We start from the raw sequence: 21,036 nt of genomic DNA, 5'->3' as shown, positions 1-21,036 counted from the left end.
GCACATGGAATGAATGGCATAGAGAATTCTCTTCTGTGGGCAGATGGCAAAGCAGTAAAAATGAGGTTTGGGAAACGGCATATTAGGATTTCCAGAGCAACAACTAAAAATCTTATTTCCTAGCTTTCTTAAAAAACACCTGGACCAATTTTCAAGTCCAACTGTTTTTACCAAGATATTTATGCCTGACGTATCAGTGAGACAGCTGAACCCAGCAAAAAGCTGTACTGGATGCTTGTGGGTCAGTGAATTCCAGTAGTGACACTGGAGTACGGTTTTGTGCCCCATCTAAGTTGCTTCTCCCAGTCAGTCCTGGTTTTATCTTTTTCTAGGACTTTGAATGCTTTGTGGAAATAGGATTTCTTGTAACCTAATTGGGCACCTGCTTGTTTCTATCCTATTGTTGACCTGCTCCAGCTCCTAAGGTGCTCTGTGTCTTGATTGCAAGGAGCATTGTAACCAGAACAATACTGGGTTACTCTACAGTACAGCTATGAGGTGTGCAGAATACGAAGTGTGCTATTTGGCACTCCCTTGAACAACAGGATCGCACTGGCCAAACTCTTGCCATGCAGAGCTGACCCCGAATTCTGCAGAAGCAGAAGGCGGCACAGCAAATAGATACATTCTGGAGATTCTGTCATCAGAAATACATAATTTAGAACTCACACATGATGAAATAATAATTTTACAGTGGTTCAATAGATAGATATTCGTTAAGTATCTGAGCCTTAAGCTATGTTAAATTTAGATACATTAACTTACCTCTCTAGTAATATATTAGCTCAGAGTCTTAGACTGAATTTCTTCACAACTTGACTGAGCTAGGGATATTGCCAGTTGAAATCTAGTGAATCTCTTGGACATAGTTTAAGAAATTACTGTCACCAGCTATCCGCTTCTTTCCCCTGCTGTAACCTACTGCAACCATATACAACTTAAGCAATCATTTTTTAGTTTGTACCTTGCAAAGAAACTCATGGGCTGTGGTTCAGCACCTAATCTACTGATTCTGTGGTGTAGGTGGTAACTTTCAGCAGAAAGGGGCCATTGGTGGCTGACACATCTTGTGTTTCCTTAGTAAGATTCACCAAAGCTCTTAGTGGGACCATAAGTATGTAAAGACACAGCTGTGCTGGCACTGAGCTATGACGGTATCTTGTTAAACTGTGATAATTTGATCGTATTCAGTCATATATCTCAGTCCTTCTGCTACCTGAGAATCTAACTCCGTGTCCAAAGACTTGTCTAGTGGGGCTTTCATGAGTTTTGATAGATATTGTGGAGGAGGGAGGCTAGAAGTCGTCTATTTTACACTTGACACATGAGTTCAGAAAGTGGAAGAAGGGAGATTAGTATCGTAGAGGATGGGGATATTTGTGAGATGCATACTTTATCTTAAGCTAAGGTTCTTGAATGATAGCTGGAATAAAGTAGCATAGCCAGTGGCACAAGCAGAAGGTTTTGAGGCTATGGATTTGAACACATAATTATTTCCTTGCCCACATGCGTGTGTGTGTGCATACTTGTGTACGTGCAGTGAAAAGTGCACTGAAGCCTTTGCAGGCATACCATCACACAGACATACTCAGATAAGTTTTGAAAACTTTTTCCAGTGTCTATTCAAATGTATGCAGTGTTCCCCTCAAACTGAAGAAGCACACATGCAGAAAACAAGGCAGATGTATCAGTAGAATTAAGATTATTGGAATTGTTTTGCATCACTTTCAGGATTGATTAAGGAGAAGATTTAAATATAAAAAACTATTTATTATTGGAACTTTGTGGCTGGTTGTCTGCAAGCAAAGGGCATGAAAAACTCAGGCTAACTATAATATGGACAAAGAGAGCAGCAGGGCAGCACCTGCTAATAATACTAGTCTTTGGACTGGTTGATGCCAAATGCGTCCGGATGAGTGTGAGCCAGCATGGCTGGAGGGAAGGTCCAAAGAAACTGCATGTTGCTGTTTAATGAAAGATCAAGGCCAGGATATGAACTGAAGAACCTAAAATCCTTCCGGCTAGGGCTTGTGCTCTGGCCCCTGCTGGGCTGCTTATAACTTGACTTGACTATAGATTATCCATGGACATTTAATACCATGGAAAAGAGTTCCAATAACCATAATCCCTCTGCACATCTGTCTTGCTTTCTGCATGCTCATTTCGCATGTTACAAGCTGTCATTCCACACACATGCTAACAGACATTGCCAGCAGAAACCTTTAAAAACCTTATGAGGAGTGTACGTTTGTGAGGGCTCCGGTCTATTGTTTCAAGTAAATGAAATGAGTAGGAAATTAAATAATCACAACAGTTGTTTATTGTTTCAATGAGAACAAAGTGCAGGCTCATCCATGGAAGAAAGACCAAAGACAGTGTGGATTTGCAACCTTATGCTCAAATGTCTGAGGTATGTTTTGTTTCACTTTGTTGTGTTACCATTGTATGAAAGAGGGCATTGCAACATGAAAAACAGAGAACAGGAGGAAGCAATTCTTTCCTGCTGTTTCCACTTTGCATGAATTTTTAACACCTTTGTTGGAGACCGAATGTCTGGTGTGACTTCAGTCAGGATTCCTCCTGGGCACTTTGCTGAAGCACTTGTAGTTTTCTGTTGCAGTTTGCTGCTTACAGGCAAGTTTAGCTAAAAAAATAAAATAAAATTAAGCAACTGCTATCATCTTGTGTTTCACCCGCTGAATTTCAGAAAGTGGGGTCTCCATGCTCTTTGTAGGAAGAAAAGTCTTTCCCTCAGGCTCTATGCTCTTTCAAACTGTCCCCACTTTCCCACTTTTGGAAAACTCCCACTGGACTTTGTGTTGTTAAGTTTTTGAGTAGTATTTGGAGAAAACAGTAAAAAAACCCCACGAACTGGTTATTTACTGCGAGTCTGTCGTGCAGAGTTCTGCCGTTCTGGAGAACAGCAATTTCGGAAACGTTCATTTTGCATGCGACAGGTTTGACCGGTCCGGGTCAGCCTCCTGTTACGGGTCTGGGTGCTGCCAGCCCTCATTCAGCGCTGCGTTAATTGCCCCCCAGGTCCGAGCTTGCCCTCGCCCGGGCTGCGGGGATGCTCCAGGAGAGGATCCATTTCTTCCCACCTTCTCAGCCCACCGAGGCCGGCCCTCGGGAGGGAGAGGCGGTATTTTGCTGTGGGCGCAGCGCGGAGGGCTGGCTTGGGGAGCGTGGATCCTGGCGGAGGCGGTTAGGTGGAGCGGGTTTTCCTGCAATTGTAGGGGAGATTTTCCTGTTGTGTTTCGGCCGTGACCGTCTCACAGTCGCAGGCGCAGTCGGTGCTGCCACAGGATTACTGGGACGGCGGTGGCTGCTACCGCCTGTCCCAGCTGGGCTGCCGGTGCTTTTCCGAGAGGGTCAGCGCGGTCCCTGTCGCCGCAGCAATGTTTCAGCCAGAAGATGTAGGGCGGGATCCAGCGGTGGGTATGCGGCTGGGTGAATTCTCAGGAGCTGGAGCTAATGCGTATGTGTAGGCTTGCCGTTGCAAGTAGTTTAGGAAGTATTTTATAATGCGTTTAGCGGTCGTAGGGGAGGAGTTGAAGTTTGCTCTGTTGCTGTGATGAATTATCTTTTCGGTACTGAACACTCAGGAAAAAAGGGAACTTTTTTAGCAAAGAGTATTTTTCGTCTTGTGTTTTCAAACAAGGGCTTATTGTTGTCTTGTTAGTTGTAAAACTAGCGAGAGAGATAAAGAGGGCATTAGCGTCTGCGTACTGTTTGTATCTGGAACATTATAATTCTGTTTTAAAAATAACAGATGAAGGCTGAGATACATGTTTACATGAGAAGAATGAAAAAAATATGGTCATTCCCTAAAGCCTGCTCCACTCCTTGTGCAAAGTCTTTCAAATCCCATTTATTTATTTGTAACTGATGAAGTTACATAACCTAAAGCGATGACGTGTTTAAATATGATGGCCAAGAGACGATGTTTTTTCGAAGGAAATACTTTTTGGCACCGGTATGCTCACAGTGATGGTCTGGTCACTACAGTTATTTTATATGCAAGTTCTGTATCCACAGAAATCCACAAAATGCACCATACATTTAGGAAGATCAGAAGCATGTATAGTCCACAGGTAAAGAATTTCTAATGTGATCTTCCCAGTACAATATTTCAAGCCGAGCAATTCTCTGAGAACAAGATAAGCTGACATTGTCAAGTTTTAAAGTAGATATTTAACAAGCTCCTGGAAAAAAAAGCTTGAGGCTGGAGGTTGTGCAGATGCATGCCAGTAATTCTTTCATGAGTGCTACTCTCTTCATTACAGTAACAGTGACCTGCTTGCTAGCTGACAGGAAATGTACAATTTATTCTAGTTTTCTGAGATAAACTGTGAGACTTCATATGTTGTTGATGAGGAGCGTCTCAAAGGGATGTAATTAAGCTATTGTTTTCTCTTTCCATGCTATCTTAAAAGCTACTAAGCTATTTTGTGAGTGACATTGAGAACCTTTTACTTGAGAGACCTATCTGGGGTATTGAGACAGTTATTCAGAAGCAATTGCTCATTTTAGTTGTTTTTTCCTACCCCCTTTTGGGATGTTCTGAAGACTATCTGCAGGACAATTAATTTGAGGATGTCAAGTAAACTAGTAAGTAGTCCAACCAAACTAGTAAGTAGTCCAAGCACCTATAGCCAATGGATGCTTTTCTTGCGCGTGTGTGTGCAAGCCTATGTGTGCGTACCTTTGGCCGAACACAGCCATAGCCAGGTAGTGAAAAAGCACTTTCCATTCATGTCATGCGGCTACTCAGCAAGGCCTTTTCCATGATCAAGATCTCCTTGAGCACAGAAGAGCTGTACAAACCAAACACCGCCCACATCCCAGGGCTGGAAGGAACTGGGACTCTAAGTTACAAAAACACCATATAGTGATGGTTCAAAACCACAACACTTCCAGTCGGCAGAGTGAGATTAAATTTAATATTGGATCTCCTGGCTGTTGTACAGTTTTCTGGTTATTGTCAAGTGAAGCTTGGGTAAATTGGATCATTTTTTTCTTATCACTTCACTAGCTGGATTAGAAACCGGTGTTACCTGGTTTCCTAATTTACTTCAGGTCCCAGAGCATCTCTCTGGTCATCAGTAGGGTTTAAAAAGACTAGTAGTATTTACCACTTCAGTTTCTAAGCTGCAAATTACATTGCTGATGCAACACAGCCCTTTGCTGCTTAATTTCTTAGCTTGAAGCAATGAAGTTTTGCCACAGTGTGGTTACTAAAAACCTGTGAGGCAAGATTATGTGGCTGTGGTGAATGATTGGTTTTGTCTCAGGTCTTTAAAAAGTCTTTAAAGGATAACATTCTTAAAGGATGTAAATGCACAGAAGAAAATATTTGAGATCACCAGGGTTTATTATGGTATGTTTCTGTTAAGTAACACTTTCTCAAGAAATTAAATACACGTGGGTGTGCCTCTGGTAAGCAACAAAGCATTACTGGCTCTTTGCAAAAAGCACCAGCTGACATGACTCAGAAAGTCCTCAAGAGAGGTTAAGTGGAAACTTGCCACCTTCTTAGGATTTAGCTTTATTCGCAAGGCATGAAAACTAAGACTTTGCATCTCATTGTGAGTGAAGGGTGGTACGTCACTGAACAGGCTGGGTTGGGATGCCAAACCCTTGAGTGTCTTAGGGGCAGAACACCGGCTCCTTAACCACTACACACAACTCTGTACTTCTTTCTATTCTCAGTTGATTTTGCTTTTTTCATTTTGTGTCCTGTTGTGTCGGGGTCAGAATTTTTACTCATGCACTATTTTACTCGTGCACTAACCGTTTTGGGTTATTTGGGTTAATACTGCCATTTGGTAATGCCAAGCAACCTGAGGAGAGGACTAGTAAAGTTGTTACTACACTCCGAGGTATTGTGAGTGGGAGAAACTTAACCCTCTGAAGTCTGTTAGAGAGCTGCAGTGGGATGGCAGGAAGGACAGGGATGAACAGTTGGAAGGACAAGGGTCTTGCACCTGCTTCATGATCTGCAGTATAGGAAGGCAAGCTACTATTTTGTCAAAAAACTATGAATAAAATACAGAAGTTGAAGTTAAGTTTGTCTCACTGAGCAGGCTGGTCTTAAGACTTAGTGCAGACCCCATTGCGTCTGCTTCTCAGGAACTGTCCGCTTGCCCTTCACGTGCAGCAGGGACCAGAACCATCCGAATCCAGGAAAATGCCCGCTCAGTAGTGTCAGCTGGAAACAGGTTGCTTTGGGATCATTCTCCTGCAACTCAATTCAGTTTCTGTGTATCCTCTTGGATCTTTAAATACAAAGAACGATAGAAATGAGGCACATTGGAAGAAAATTACTGGAAGAAAATTTGACTAAACGAGTGCTTGTTGAGCTCATAAGAATAACAAAGAATAGATGTAGATTCTCCATTTTCTTTTTTTAAAGTTCAAGAACACTGGAAATAGTTACTTGTTAGTTGATGTAGTCTTAATTTCTTACGTTCTTAAGTTCCTTTCATACCTGGAATGAAATAAGCATTACTTAATCCTAAAGATAATCTAAAATAGTTTAAATGAGACAGCTTTAGAGATGACCATTTCTTTCTGTTGACTGCCAAGGGACCCTACAGAGACCAGTTCAGATGTATGCCACCCTCTGTGTGTAGGAACCACTGTGCAGCAAGAGGGAGGAACTGGTTTCTCATATTTGTTCTGCTAGTGATTTGCTACGAGGTATTTGCAGATTTCTGTTGTGGTCTACAGGGCCAAAGAATGCTCCCAAAATCATTCTGCTGACGGAGAACATGAACCTAGTACCCCAAGGCGGGGTGCCAAAAGCATGCTCATGGTGGCCCCAGTGACACCAGTAGGACGGGAAACGTCCCCACTCCTCTCGGAGCTGGCCTCGGGGTCTGGCGAGGGGCCATGTGAGGGTTCTGCTCCCCAAGTGGAGGAGCAGCCCTGCCAGTTCCCATTTCGTTATTCCTGGGCCCAGGAGGGCCGAGGAGGGTGTTTCCTGCACCAGTGACAGAGGTTTCTGTCAGAGGTCTAAAATAGATTATCTTCAGAGCACAGATATAATTTGTTCCTTATCCTCCACCCTCCCATGGTTCACAGCCAATTTCCCCCTCTAATTACCTGATTACAATCTTGATTTTTAAATACACCATTGATCTTGGAGTTCAGTGGATCTATGGAGTTCAGTGTACTGAGAGTACAGCAGGCATAAATTTGAAGGAGCTCCTCAGTGTTGGACAGTGGTGGTTTTTGCAATTGCCAGAATCTCTTTGTAGTCTTTACACATGTGCAGAATATAACTCTGAGAGTGTGTGTGTTTGTTCTTTTAAAAAAAAATCAAAAACCTTTTATAGGCTTTTTTAACAACCACATATGAGGAGCAGAGAGCAGGACAGCGAGAGGCTGTGTGCCTTGTAATGCATAGGGATAGCTTTATAAACATAAGGAGCTTTAGTCATCAAAAGTGCATCTTGCAGGATGTTTAAATTCAGAGTCCTGTGTGGCAGGTGAGGTCAGACCTTCATACCTGTTGTAGTTCCTGGGACATTTCTTGCTGCTATTTTAAACGCTTTCTTTGATATGAAAGCAGACCTTGGGGTTCTGCCTTGGGAAATTCTAATGTCATTATCTAGGTGGAGGCGATGATTATGAATTTAAGTAGTAGTTATGATTCCCTTTACTTAGCTGCAGGGAAAGAATTCTTAGGACAACTTGGTGGAAAGAGAATGCAACCATTTCTTTAAGCCACCCTAAGATCTTCCCTGAAAACTTGGAGTAGCTCAAGGGCCCCAGTGTTTCCAAGCTGCACTAAATTATGTATCCATGTGTGTGAACACGTATGGCTAGAAGGAATGTGCTGAACTATTTCTGGCTATTTCTGTTGCTGTATCATCTACGCTAAAGATCAGGGAGTACCATGTCACCTAAGGCATTACACAAGTGAAATTCCCAGCTGGGGAAATATGAGAGATTTCCAGTTCTACGGTGCAACCAAAGCCCTATGAAAACGGTGGAGTTTGGTATTTACTATTTGGGTAAAGTTATTTCACCTTCCTTTCGTTGCAGAGTAGTATCCATCATCTAGGAAGCTCTCAGCTTGAAATGAGAGGGAAGAAAATCTGTGTGGTATAGAGCAATTTGTCCCCTTTGGCAAGTTTTGGGGGTTGCTCCAGTTGTTATTTCCCCTGCTGCCAGTATCCAGACCAAGATGTGAACCCGATTCCTCAATATTTGTTGTTGCATAGTGATATACCCCAGAATAAATACCCATTTCTCAAATGAAGAGTGCAAATTTAGTTGAAGAGGGTTTTGGAACAGACCTTCAGCTATAAATTTGTTAGGAGGTCACTGCTGATGCCAGTAGACCTATGCTGATTCACATGTGCTAAAGATTAAACAATCCTTTGCTTTTCTTCCCCTGAAGCATTTTGAGGAAATATTAAATCTTGTATCTAAAGAATGTAAAGCTACAAGAGTTGGACGAATATAATAAACAAAGGTCAAAAAGCATTCTGAATGTATACTAGTATAGGTTTATGCACACCTGTGTAATACTGTATCTAATATATTACTACAGATAATATTAAATCAGCTATTTATTGATTGCCTCGGGATTTACAGGACATGATTTTTTTTTTCTCGCCTGTTAGCTTTTGAAGCTCAGTGATTGTTTTAGCTCTCATGAGAAGGAATATGTGATGTTGTGCCAAAGACCTTAATTCTGTGAAATGTTCTTGTCTCACTGAATAACATACAGGATTTGGCTTTTTGAAAATATGTTCTCCTACTAGCATACATTTCAACCAGAGAGGGATGTTGTCTAGGCTTTATACCACTCCAAACAGGAAAGCAGGTGTGCTTTTGCTGGAGTAATATCCTTTAAATGTTGCAAACAACTATCTCAGCATCATGGAAACTCTGCGTGTAACTTACTTCTAGACACAGCAGCTAATCATTCTTCTATCAATGAAAATGTATAACTAGGATGAACTAGTAATTTTCTTTTATGCTGAGTGTTTGTTTTTGCATATCAGGAGCTGTTGAACAGCACTATCCTTTGAATATTTATTAATTTGCATTGCTTTGATAAAAACCAGTGGGAAAACAAGTATTTGCTTGCTTCAGGGTGTGTGCAGCTTGCTTTCTTCAGCATTATAGAAGTTTTCATTAAACATTTCTAAACAAAATATTCTGAGTTCTGATTATTAATTCGTTTTACACTACTTACACAGATTACACTACTTACATGAATATCTCACAAGCCGTGCTGCTGGCAATTACTAGCATCATGAGTACTCATAGACTTCTGTGTCTGTGCTGTAGAAGGTGAATGCTGTAGAGGACTTGGGACAACCTGGGCTATGAAGCAGTCCATTGGTTTAATCACATTTGAAATGTTTATTGAATGTGATGTGAAACAATCACATTTGCTTGTTGGAAGGAAAAGTTGTTCCCAAGACAATTTTGTGTATATCCTAGAACAGGATAGAAAATGGCAAAAAGAATAGCGTGGTTTTGCGTTTTTTTTTTTTTTTTTTCCAGAGCTAACAGAAGAAATTGTAAGTGGTTCCTTTATTGCCCATAGCAGATTTTATGATAAGAATGTAAACTTAAAATTTTCCTTTTATAGTGCACTTAACAGAAAAATACTGCCACTTGGAAAACTACAGCTGTGTACTATGATAGTAGCCTGCTTAAGCACTCCATAGTTTATTCAGGAATAGTGTGTGTGTTGACTGTAATTCCTCTTGTACTATAAACCTAGGATACATATATGTATGCACACACACATGCCTGTGTACATGTATAATACATTTTATTACATTTCTTACATGTTCGTATTTTGTATAAAATTTCATTTCATATTCATATAATGGCAGTTTAATAAATTAGATTTTCTTACTGAAGAAGTTGGCAAGTGTTTTCTACAAAAATACTTAATCTTCAAGTGTTCAAGCTTTAATTTAGCCTGCAGTCTTGTGTCCATTTATGAACATTCCTATATAAGAGTTTGGAGGACCAGGGCTGAAACAGCCTTATGGTAGCAGGCATTTGGTAGTAGCCTTAACACAACAAATTGTTAGAACACATTATTAGGAAAAATGCTGTTTGAACCTGCTTGGGTGTATTTTGGCCATAATTCACCAAAACATGACAAACTGCGATTTTGCCAGAGAGATAACACATCAAGGAATTGTGGAACGTGGCACAAGTCCAGCTCTTTTGCCCAGTGCTTAAAATTTCCAGAATGACCTACAGCTCTGTTTCCTCCTTCAGTGTCACTGAGTTCACTACAATTTAAAAATTAACTGAAACAGCTTTAATTCATACAATGAGCTCCACCTTTACTACAGCAGAAAGCGAACTTCGTAGGATATCCTCTTCCACTGCTTTTTCACTCCTGGTAGATGCTCTTCTCACCTTCCCTGAAAGTTGTGGGAGCAGCTGGAATAGAAAAGGAGCAGGAGGCAACACGTGGCATGCTAAAACATTGCCTGCTAACTTTATTCTAATAGCTAGGAATTTATTCTGCGTGGGGAGAATTCTGTAGTGTTTTACTGGCAAAAAGTGACCTCAGTATACCGTAATTTTTGACACATTCATTTTTAAGTATAGTTTTATACTTGTAGTGGGTTGACCGTGGCTGGACACCAGGTGCCCACTAAAGCCGCTCTATCACTGCCCTCCTCAGCCAGACAGGGGGACAGGGGAGAGAAAAATATAATGAAAGGCTTGTGGGTCAAGATAAGGACAGGGATAAATTATTCACCAATTATCGTTGTGGGCAAAACAGACTCGACTTGGGGAAATTAGTTTCATTTATTACCAATCAAATGAGAGTAGGATAATGAGAAATAAAAACTAAATCTTAAAACACCTATGCCCCCACCCCTTCCTTCTTCCCGGGCTTAACTCCACTCCTGGCTCTCTCCACCTCCTCCCCCCCGGCGGCGCAGGGGGACGGGGAATGGGGGTTGGGGTCAGTTCATCACACGTTGTCTCTGCCGCTCCTTCCTCCTCAGGGGGAGGACTCCTCACTCTTCCCCTGCTCTGGCATGGGGTCTCTGCCATGGGAGACAGTTCTCCATGAACTTCTCCAATGTGGGGCCTTCCCACGGGCTGCAGTCCTTCAGGCACAGCCTGCTCCAGCGTGGGTCCTCCGCAGGGTCACAAGTGCTGCCAGCAAACCTGCTCCAGCGCGGGCTTCCCACAGGGTCACAGCCTCCTTCGGGAACCCACCTGCTCCAGCGGGGACCTCCCTGGGCTGCAGGGGGACAGCCTGCCTCACCATGTTCTTCACCATGGGCTGCAGGGGAATCTCTGCCCCCTCCTTCTTCACTGGCCTTGGTCTGCAGAGTTGTTTCTCTCACATGTTCTCACTCCTCTCTCTGGCTGCAGTTTCTGTGTTGCAGCAACTTTTTCCCCTTCTTAAATCTGTTCTCCCAGAGGCACTACCGCCATCACTGATGGGCTCGGCCTGGGCCAGCAGCAGGTCTGATTTGGAGCCGGCTGGCATTGGCTCTATCAGACATAGGGGAAGCTTCTAGCAGCTTCTCACAGAAGCCACCCCTGTAGACCCCTGCTACCAAAACCTTGCCATGTGTTACGGGTTTGTGTGTCATGGCCTTTTTGGCAGCAGGGTAGGGTCCGCAGGGCCGGCTCCTGTGAGAAGCTGCTGGAAGCTCCCCCGGCTCCGAGCCGGACCCGCCACTGGCCCAGGCCGAGCCCGTCAGGGACAGTGGAAACACCTGTGGGAGAGCAGATTTAAGAGGGGAAACCTGCAGGGAGTGGGGGATTGGGATGGGAGAGGAACCCCTCTGTGGGTACCGAGGTCAGGGAGGAAGGCAGGAGGGGATGCCCCCGCAGCCCGCGGTGAGGCGGCAGGCTGTCCCCCCCAGCCATGGAGGGGAGCGGGGGAGCAGATGCCCACCTGCAGCCCGGGGAGAGAGGAGCCCACGCCGGAGCAGGGGGATGGATGCCCCCCAAGATGGCCGGGGCTCCGTGGGAAAGCCCGCGCTGGAGCAGGCTGTGACTGAAGGACTGCAGCCCGTGGGAGGGACCCACGTTGGAGGGGAGAGGAGGGAGAGAGAACCGGGAGTGGGGTTGAGCCGGGCAGGAGGGAGGGCTGGGGGGAAGGTGTTCTAAGGTTTGGTTTTGCTTCTCAGTATCCTTGTTTTGATTTGATTGGTAGTAAATGAAATTGATGTTGTTTCTTCCCCAAGTTGAGCCTGTCTTTTGCCCGTGACCATAAGTGGTGAGTGATCCCTCCCTGTCCTTGTCTTGACCCACAAACCTTTCTTTATATTTTCTCCTCATCCCACCATGGCCTGGGAGGAGGAGTGAGCGAGCGGCTGCGTGGTGCTTTGTTACCGGCTGGGCTTAAACCACGACACCATGCAAACCCAATTACAGTATTTCAGGCATTTTACCTCAGACGTTACGTTAACACTTGAGATATATCATGTTCTGGCTTGAATGTACTGAGTTAAGGTGTAGAATGCTCTTTGGCAATATCACACTATAATTACTTTGTTAATACAACAACTGTAAATAATTATCAATATTATTGATCGTGTAGTTAACATCAGTTAAAAACAGATAAATGTAAAGACCGTGTCAGGTCACCAGTTGTCTCTCTGATGAGCATTAGTAGTTAGGGTGAAATGTCCTATCCAGATCCAACTGTAAAGAATGCTCTTAGCCTTCTTGAAGTATTTTATTACTGTAGCATCACCAGGTCCTATGGTGTTACTGCTGGATGTTTGTCTTTTTCCCAAGGAGGTTAGCAGGATAATTGTTTTGGACATTAATTGCAATTTTCTGATTGTCATTTGGGTGCAGAAAGAGTGCGAGTCTGTGTACAGGAGCCATATAGGGGTATTTGCTGTGAGAACAGCTCCACGTAGCAACATGTGGTTTGCAGTATCTTTCTAACGGCAGGTGATTTCTTCAGAACATAGAAGTGTGTTGCTTCCTGTGAGGAAGTGCTTACAGTTCTGGTTCATGGAAGTCTTCCCCACCACCACTTTCTGGTATTTTTGTCCTGCTGCTTCTACATGCTGCTTTCTGTACTTAAAACATAGGGATCATCCATTACGCCGGCACTCCTAGCAATGAAAAGTCAGGAGTCAGCCTTCAGTCAGCCATGGACTGATTTTGGGCACACCAAATCACCAGATTTTCCTATAAATAGTAATGTTTCAAAGAGTGATGAACTGCATATTTTATGTCCTCCTTGGGAAATGTGGGTTTGGGCTTTGATTACTAGGGTCGCATTGAGATCAGTGGTAACAGTCTTCTGGACTTTGGTAGTATCTCTGATCCCTAATTTTTCAAGTAGAAAACAAATGGAAGGTATAATACAGCATTTTTGCAGCATAGCATTGCATCCAGTTATGAAACAGCTTGAGAGATTTCTTTATCTATTCAGCTCTACTAGTACTTAATATACAGAAATTTATCTAGTTCAGCTTTAGTTTTAATTTCTCTCATGTCTTTTTATGTCTGAAGGATTTTGGGTGCGCTTCTGTGCAACTGGAGGTATTAATGCCACCTGCAAAATATGCCGTGCTTAAAAAAAGAGGTATAAAGATGCTAATTCCACTAGGGTTAGTAGAAATCTTGCCATGAACTACATTGAGACTGGGATTTCATTTACTGCATTGCTTACCACATAATGCATAACTAATCATTATGTGCCGGGGAGATGTCACAATCCAAAGTTACTTAAGTATATTTTTGATTTTTAAATAACACTTGACTTTTGACAATCGCTTTTACTTTGATATTTGTTCCTAAAACTATCTCTTGTGGGTAGAAAAAGAATACTTCTCATTTCAATGATATTTTGGTAATAGTATAATTTTCTGCCAGTAATTCCACATTTTTGCAGATATGAAATTATGTACTTGAAATTCCTTCTTTCTGTGTCTGGAGGCTGTCTATGTGGCTTTCAGTTTATGGGCCATGTTGAATACGGAATACAACCATGTGCATATATAAACCTTGCGTATTGAGTTTCTGCCTAATCTTCCAGTTTACTGTAGCCATGGATTCTCTACCACTCTCAAAAAAAAAAAAAATTACTGAATATGAAACCTTAAGGCAAGGGCCAGTGAGTTTGAAAGATTCTGTAGCTGGATCAGCAGCACACTCTGTACTTCAGGCACCAACCTAAAAGTGAAAGCAGTCAATTAAAGAGTAATCATTGGATTGCCCAGAAAATGCAGCCCCTCTTCAGTGCCTCTTAAAGGTTTCATTATTGAGTCCCAGATGCAGTGTGTTTTGACTTATTGGCAACTGCAAAAGAAAACAGGGAAGTGTCATTTTTTGGTTTCTATCAGTGTGCTCAGCTTTGATTACCTTGGAAGATAGGCTCTTATTCCAAGACGTTTACAGTCCAAGATCAGATTTTGGCACCCTTGCTCATACTGAATAGCATTAGTCAGGGCTGAGCTGCTGCTCATTCAGGTCAGATAGATCAGAATTAGTCATCATTTGAGACGGTGGTATTTATGTAGAGCCATGACGGTGATTCAAACATCTTTCCATGAGGCAGTGATGCAGATGTTTTTCTGCTGCTTTTATCTGTTTATCTATACCTCGCTTTTACATGAGTAACACAAAAAAGCCTGTGGTTAAAAAAAAGTGCGTTAAGAAGGAAACCGAATGAATGAAACTGTTTGGCACATGAAGGAGCAGGAGGGATTTTGTACAGAAAGAGTAGCATGGAAGAAAGCCCTGTATTTCAAACGTGATCCTAAGAAACAAACCCGAAAGATTGGCAGGTTTTCACTGATCTGCCAATAGATGAGCAATGATTAGTTTGCCTTTTTAAAACGTTGTCTCCTGCCAACCCTAAATCCCCTTCTCCCGTTTCCAGCACAGCATTCAGTCTGCAGTGTAAGTGGATGATGAGGTACACAGTCGTGGTGTGGAAGGGATTCAAACAATGTGAATGAGATTTTGATCTTCTGGGACTTCTATGATACAGAGAGTGAAGAGGAAGAAAGACAAACTGGTCTTCATTTGCAGAAAAGTCTTTCATCTTTTCTGTGCTGTGTGGCTATGGCTGAGGAGAGAGGAGGGGAGTTGTCCTCCTGCTTATATCAAATTGCCAGGCCTTTAATTTTGACCAGATGCACCATGCAATTATGGCAGCTGATGGATAGTTATAAATGAATTAGTCTTTGGCAAACTGAACTTTATTTCGAGTAAGATCAGCGTCACAGAAGATACGGGAAAGCACATTTTGTCATGGGGTGAGTGCATTTTTTAAATGCTCAGATTTCTTGGCAGAATGAAAGGACACATTATTGCCAAGAGGCAAAGTATCCTAATTTCTAAGCATACCTCTGGAACAGACGCCTTGCTGCTCTTCCCACAGAGCAAGGAGCGCTAAATACCAACGGGCAGTCTGAACCTTGCCTCTGTTTGCTGAACTTTCCTTTTTGCTGTGATTCATACTGGGGTTATAGGTAGCATTCCCGTCACTGCCACCGCGCTCCCCACGCTAATTGTCGTGAAGTACAGAAGGTTCAAGCACGCTTGGTTCCCAAGGCTGCTAATGAGCCCTGAGCTCTCCTCACCCTTAATGAACCAAGGTTTGTTTGTCAGGGATTCTTGTCCATCCCTCCTTTTCCCTGGTCAGGGGAGGAGGCAAGAGTTCACCCAACCAAACAATGACTTTACAGTGTAAAGACGATGCAGCTGTGCCATCTGAAGCCGTCCTCAGTTATGAGCAACAAAGCTTAAATAGATTGTACTGTGAAGAGGTACAGCTCTGTGAGTGTGAAGCATAGCTTTTGCTTCTGCTTCACTGACCTGTCTGCTTGCAGCAGCGACGGGCCCTTGACGGGAGCTTAGGCAGGGAGAGCTGCGCAGGGCGACTCTTTCAAAACCACTCTCTGTAATGCTGAGCGCAGGAAAGGAAGCAAAATGAAGTTTCAGTTGATCTCTGACGGGGGGGGTACTGCTGCGTTCTCCAGAAAATCCCATGCCCTCCCTTTAAAAGCCATTGATTCCTCACCCACTTCAGGTGATTAATAAGGCCCCTAAAGCAAGTGGTAGTCCATAAGTTTCAGCAGTAGAGAGTACTCACACAAAAGTGGATGCACGTGCACACACACACACACAAACTCCTCTTAGGCTAATCACACATTTCACTATCTCACTACATTTTACTTTCTTACTCTCCAGAGGCTCTTCTTGTACCAGAGGTTAGGATCATCAGAAATTTGGGCTAAACTACTGTTTATCGTTTACTTCATGCACCTTCCTTTAGGCATTTCAGTTACAACACTGCGTTTCCTCTAGCTATGTTTATGTTACTACAAACATGTGTGTGATATATTTTGGGGCATATGTCTACAGGCACATATGCACAAAAGTAGAGGTATGTATAAATACAGTTGCATATGTTCTTGAAATACACAGGAGGAGTATACTAGTATATGATATAGATATTGTACATATATATTATATGTAAAATACCACATGCTTTCCTAGAAACATTATTCCCTGTATATATTCAGATATATATTTATGGAAGTAAACACAGACACGTAGTCTAAATGCTGTGCTATTGCTATAATAGCAAATGAAAATTTCAGTCTGATAAAATAACTGTTAACTGTAATACCAATTGTAAAGTTATCAGTTATATTACTGTGCATTAATCCTTGCACAATACTATACAGAGGTGAAGTTTTTTTAAAAAGTTTTACTCCTAGATGAGTGAAGCCAAAAGCAGCATCTGCAGAAGAAATCTGATTTTGCTGTAATAGGCTCTTTGAAGGTCATCATTTTGGGTTTTAATAATGCACAGAAACATCTGCCGTTTTCCTCGATCGCATGAGAGAGAAAGGGAAAGAGAAAGAAATGAAGAAGGAGCTTTTGTTTTGCATTCTTAAGTGAGCAGAGGGAGGGGAAAAAAAATAAAGCAGTCCAGTTTTAAATACCTTGATGTGTGCATGTGGAGGTTCAAAACTTTAGATTGCTCTCCCGCCCGGCGTGGTGGGTTGATAGCCCTGGGAGCAGTGGCGAAAGTTGACAACCCCCCACGGCTGACCCCTCATGTTCTCTTTCGCCTAATCGAATTTTACGTGTGTTTCCAGATAGCTGATCAGCTTCCCTGGATTTCGCTGACGCCACAGGAAAGCTTTGCCTGAAGATGGAAACACTGGAGTCGGAACTGACCTGCCCTATCTGTCTGGAGCTGTTTGAAGACCCGCTGCTGCTGCCTTGCGCTCACAGCCTCTGCTTCAACTGCGCGCACCGCATCCTGGTCTCCCACTGCGCCACCAACGAGCCGGTGGAGTCTATCACCGCCTTCCAGTGCCCGACGTGCCGCTATGTCATCACCCTCAGCCAGCGCGGTCTAGACGGGCTCAAGCGCAACGTCACCCTGCAGAACATCATCGACAGGTTTCAGAAAGCCTCGGTCAGCGGGCCCAATTCCCCCAGCGAGACCCGCCGGGAGCGGGCGTTCGATAGCAACAGCATGTCGTCCTGCGAGAAGGTCCTCTGCCAGTTCTGCGACCAGGACCCTGCCCAGGAGGCGGTGAAAACCTGCGTTACCTGCGAGGTGTCCTACTGCGAGGAGTGCCTGAAAGCCACTCACCCCAACAAGAAGCCGTTCACCGGCCACCGGCTCATCGAGCCCATCCCAGACTCTCACATCAGGGGATTAATGTGCTTGGAGCACGAGGACGAGAAAGTTAACATGTACTGCGTGACCGACGACCAGTTAATCTGTGCCTTGTGTAAACTGGTCGGGCGACACCGTGACCATCAGGTGGCAGCTTTAAGTGAACGCTATGACAAGCTAAAGGTTAGTGCTACTTATCGACCTTTCTAGCCAAGCAGCGTGTGGTTGGGAAGGAAAGAGCCCTTCAGTTGCATGCTAAATTCCTCCTTTGGGCAGGTGTCGGGAAAGGTAGGTGCGCGGTCTGTAATCAAGACGAGATACACGTGCAGATCTATACATGCATTTGCTCATCACCCTTGGAACGGAGTCAGATTTTGCTTAAAGAAAGATTCCTCAGTTGTGCTTTGATTTCTGTATAGCTATCATGAGGAATATGCAGCATATACTACTGTTTAGGTGAATTTTCTTACCTACCTACAGCTTTATTCCTGGCAGCTGGCAATGTTTAGCACTGACTGCACAGAGAGGCACTGATTGAAATGTCAGGCATTCTTTGCGTACGCTCCGCTGTTGATTCCTTTTCATTTGGTTGCTTTCATTGTGAAAAGTCCTTTGCATCGTCGCTAACAGGCGATGCATTTATCCCTGCCTGCTTCAGGGATGCCAGCTGCCCGTCCAGCCAGGGAAACTGAACGCTGGCTCCGCTCTTCCCGCACTGCCTCCCTCCCGGCCTCACAGGCGGCGCAGTCCGGGAAACAAACCCAAATTGTTTCTGAGCTTCTTGTGGTATTCCCGTGGTTCGGTGAGCTGCCGGCACATCTCCTGCCAGGTAGCCGGCCGGCTCCGGCAGCCCCTTGAACCCGTGGAGGACAGTCTGCATGTGCCTGTGTGAGGCTGGGAGTTGTTTTTTTTTTTTTTAAAAGATGGACTGCAATTGAGAAACCGCAAGTGCAGAGGGCAAAGCTTATCTGTCAGCCTTCTCACTTGGAATTTCAGAGGCGGAAAAAGAAACTGAATTAATAGGTTTAACTAGCTGGAAGGGTTTTCTTAAATACCTTCAGACAAAAATATGTGGCTGCACAGAAGTCTGTGATAACTTTATGTGAGTGGAGGTGAAAATCTGCATACACGTGCTCTGTGGGTTTTGTGCCTCTATGCATGTGCAAACATGCAGATCATATTCTATGATTATTTTAGCATAATGAAAGACACTTCTCTACCTGGACCTCACAGCTTCTTTTCATCTCTTAAAGACTTTTTTATGTACTAAGGAGGAGTTGTTATTTTTGCTTTCTTTTTTTTTCTAAACAGGAATGTTATTTTAATAAGTTAGAGTTTAGCCATTGATAAAATGGGGCATGGGCTATAAATGTGAATAGAAGGTGCCTGGACACTTTACAGTACTTTTCAATAATCCAAGGGCTTATATCCTTAACAGGTGCTACTATTTAGTAAGCTAACAGCGATTGAACAATTATGTTGTTTATCAACTTTATATGAGTAGGAATGCACTACTTAACATGAAATACCCTCAGAATTAAATACTGGATAAGTATATTTTTGAGGATGTCAATAAATATTAAACATTTTAGTGTTGGTGTACTTAGATATGGCAAGTCTTGAAAGAAGACGTTAAAAGGCATGTATCTTCTGAGATCTTTGACTTCGTATTGCAGATAGGAAAAAAGAAATTTAGGGTATATTTGCATGTTCTATGGCTTTTCTGTGCCAAGATGCCTAAGCAGACTCTGAGTGGGTATCTCAGATAGGCAAGCAACATTATCGTTAGACGTTATACAATTTAACTAACTTGGCAGAAGTCTAATAAAGTACTTTCTGCCAGCCACCTTGAAGAGCAATTCAAGTACTAATTTACACTGGTTAGTGTAGGCCTGGGTCAAATAACTCCTTCCTTATAATGGCAACTCCTATCATTATAATAACTGTACAATTTTTTTTGAGATGTGGACTTTCTTTGTGCCCAAACTATCTAGAAGTACTTTATACAGATAATCATTAACCGACATGACATCCAGGTCCTATCCCCTTTGTCATGAGGCAGCCTGTTTCCTTTGCTAATGCCAGTGATGACATCAGTCATGCCAATTATGCCAGTGATTAAGACACATTTATACTCTTGAGCCCAGGAACAGTAGGCTAGGTGGTTTCCATCCAGATCCAGTGTCCATTCTCTGTTCATAAGAAGGTAACGTGAAAACTATGTCTTTCCCTTCCTCATTGTCTCTTCCATCTCAGAAATTTGTGCTGTTTTATATATCAAACTCCACAAATGAGATTTTCAGTTCCATATATTGGCATTTATCCCTCAGGAGTAAAGGAATGATACCTGTTCACACCAGCATTTGGTCATTGAGAGGCAAGAATTTCAGGTCTATTTTCACATTCAGGTCTCCTCCTTCATAAATGGTGATATGACCTCTTGAGTCACTGGTCATGTTACTAACGTAAATCTTGGGTACGAGCTTGCAGATGGTCTTTGTTAACTTACATATAATGTGCCCGCGCCATTGGCAAATTCAGTGTTCAAGTGGATCGGAAAATCCCCACCTGAAAAAACAGGTTGTTGCTTGCTACATTGCTGCTGCAGGTTTTTAAAATACATGGGGTTTGACAGATAGGCTACCCAAATCTTTAAAAAAAATTCTGAAAGAATGAGCATGCACTAGACAGTAGTATAGTGGATTCATTCAAAAATGAGTCGTTAATTGTATCTTTAAAAAAGAAAAGCAAAACGCTTCAAGTGACACTTTCTTTCTTGTGGTTTTCTTTTTAAATCAACACATTGTTGATGCTAACAACAGCAACTGGTGTTGCTCTGGGTGTCAAGCTATGCTAATTACTTGCATTCTTTTCCAGCGGTGTTACTAATTATTTAAACAATATCTCACCCTTCATTAAGCATAGGACAAAAGATGCCATTACAATCTAGCTCCTTTTGTGGCAAAAATGAAAGCCCTTAATTAGGAGCTCTGTACACTTGTCCAACAGAGGCGTCTATGCTGAAGCGTGTTTAACAGTCAATGTAATAGCAATTGTGGATATCTGAAAATGAGAAAGTGTTTTCCTTTGGCAGCTACAGCTCCAACCCTGAGAGGTGCTTTTCTTTCTCAGCTTGTACTGGGGTGGATGGGGTTGAGGGCACTTGTGTTTTTCCAGGAGCGGTCCTTTCTTGCTTAGTTATGCGACCACATGATATATCTTCCCGTTTATAGATGCTTTAGTGTTTATAGATGTGGTGTTGGGTTTTTTTTTAAGTAGATCATAGACAGATGCATATTAAAAATGGAAAAATGATAAACCATGACCAAAACAGAGAATAGGAAGTATCCTGGTGATACGCTGAATTTATGAAGAGGTGGTCAAAATTGTGGTATGAATTA

At 42.9% G+C, this 21,036-nt stretch overlaps 1 protein-coding gene across 9 annotated transcripts in view; it reads left to right on the top strand.

The window, feature by feature from the left end:
- Nucleotides 1–21,036, top strand: part of MID1 (midline 1) — a 264,289-nt gene that overhangs the window by 134,867 nt on the left and 108,386 nt on the right. For 7 of the 9 annotated variants that reach the window (XR_003921164.1, XR_003921163.2, XM_029998918.2 and 4 more), the window contains exon 2: nucleotides 17,103–17,818. Coding sequence is in view for 7 of the 9 variants with exons in the window: in XM_029998918.2 (XP_029854778.1) it covers nucleotides 17,159–17,818 (660 nt within the window). In the remaining 2 variants the exon portion in view is untranslated. Of the gene's footprint in view, nucleotides 1–2,252; nucleotides 2,411–2,984; nucleotides 3,435–17,102; nucleotides 17,819–21,036 lie in introns of those variants that run through there. The other 2 variants (XM_029998915.2, XM_029998914.2) reach the window with 2 other exon arrangements.

The sequence above is a fragment of the Aquila chrysaetos genome, chromosome 23, assembly GCF_900496995.4.
Source record: "Aquila chrysaetos chrysaetos chromosome 23, bAquChr1.4, whole genome shotgun sequence".
In the NCBI taxonomy this organism is placed as follows: Eukaryota; Metazoa; Chordata; class Aves; order Accipitriformes; family Accipitridae; genus Aquila; species Aquila chrysaetos.
Note: the sequence above shows the minus strand (reverse complement) of the source record. Positions and strands in the feature narration are given on the sequence as shown.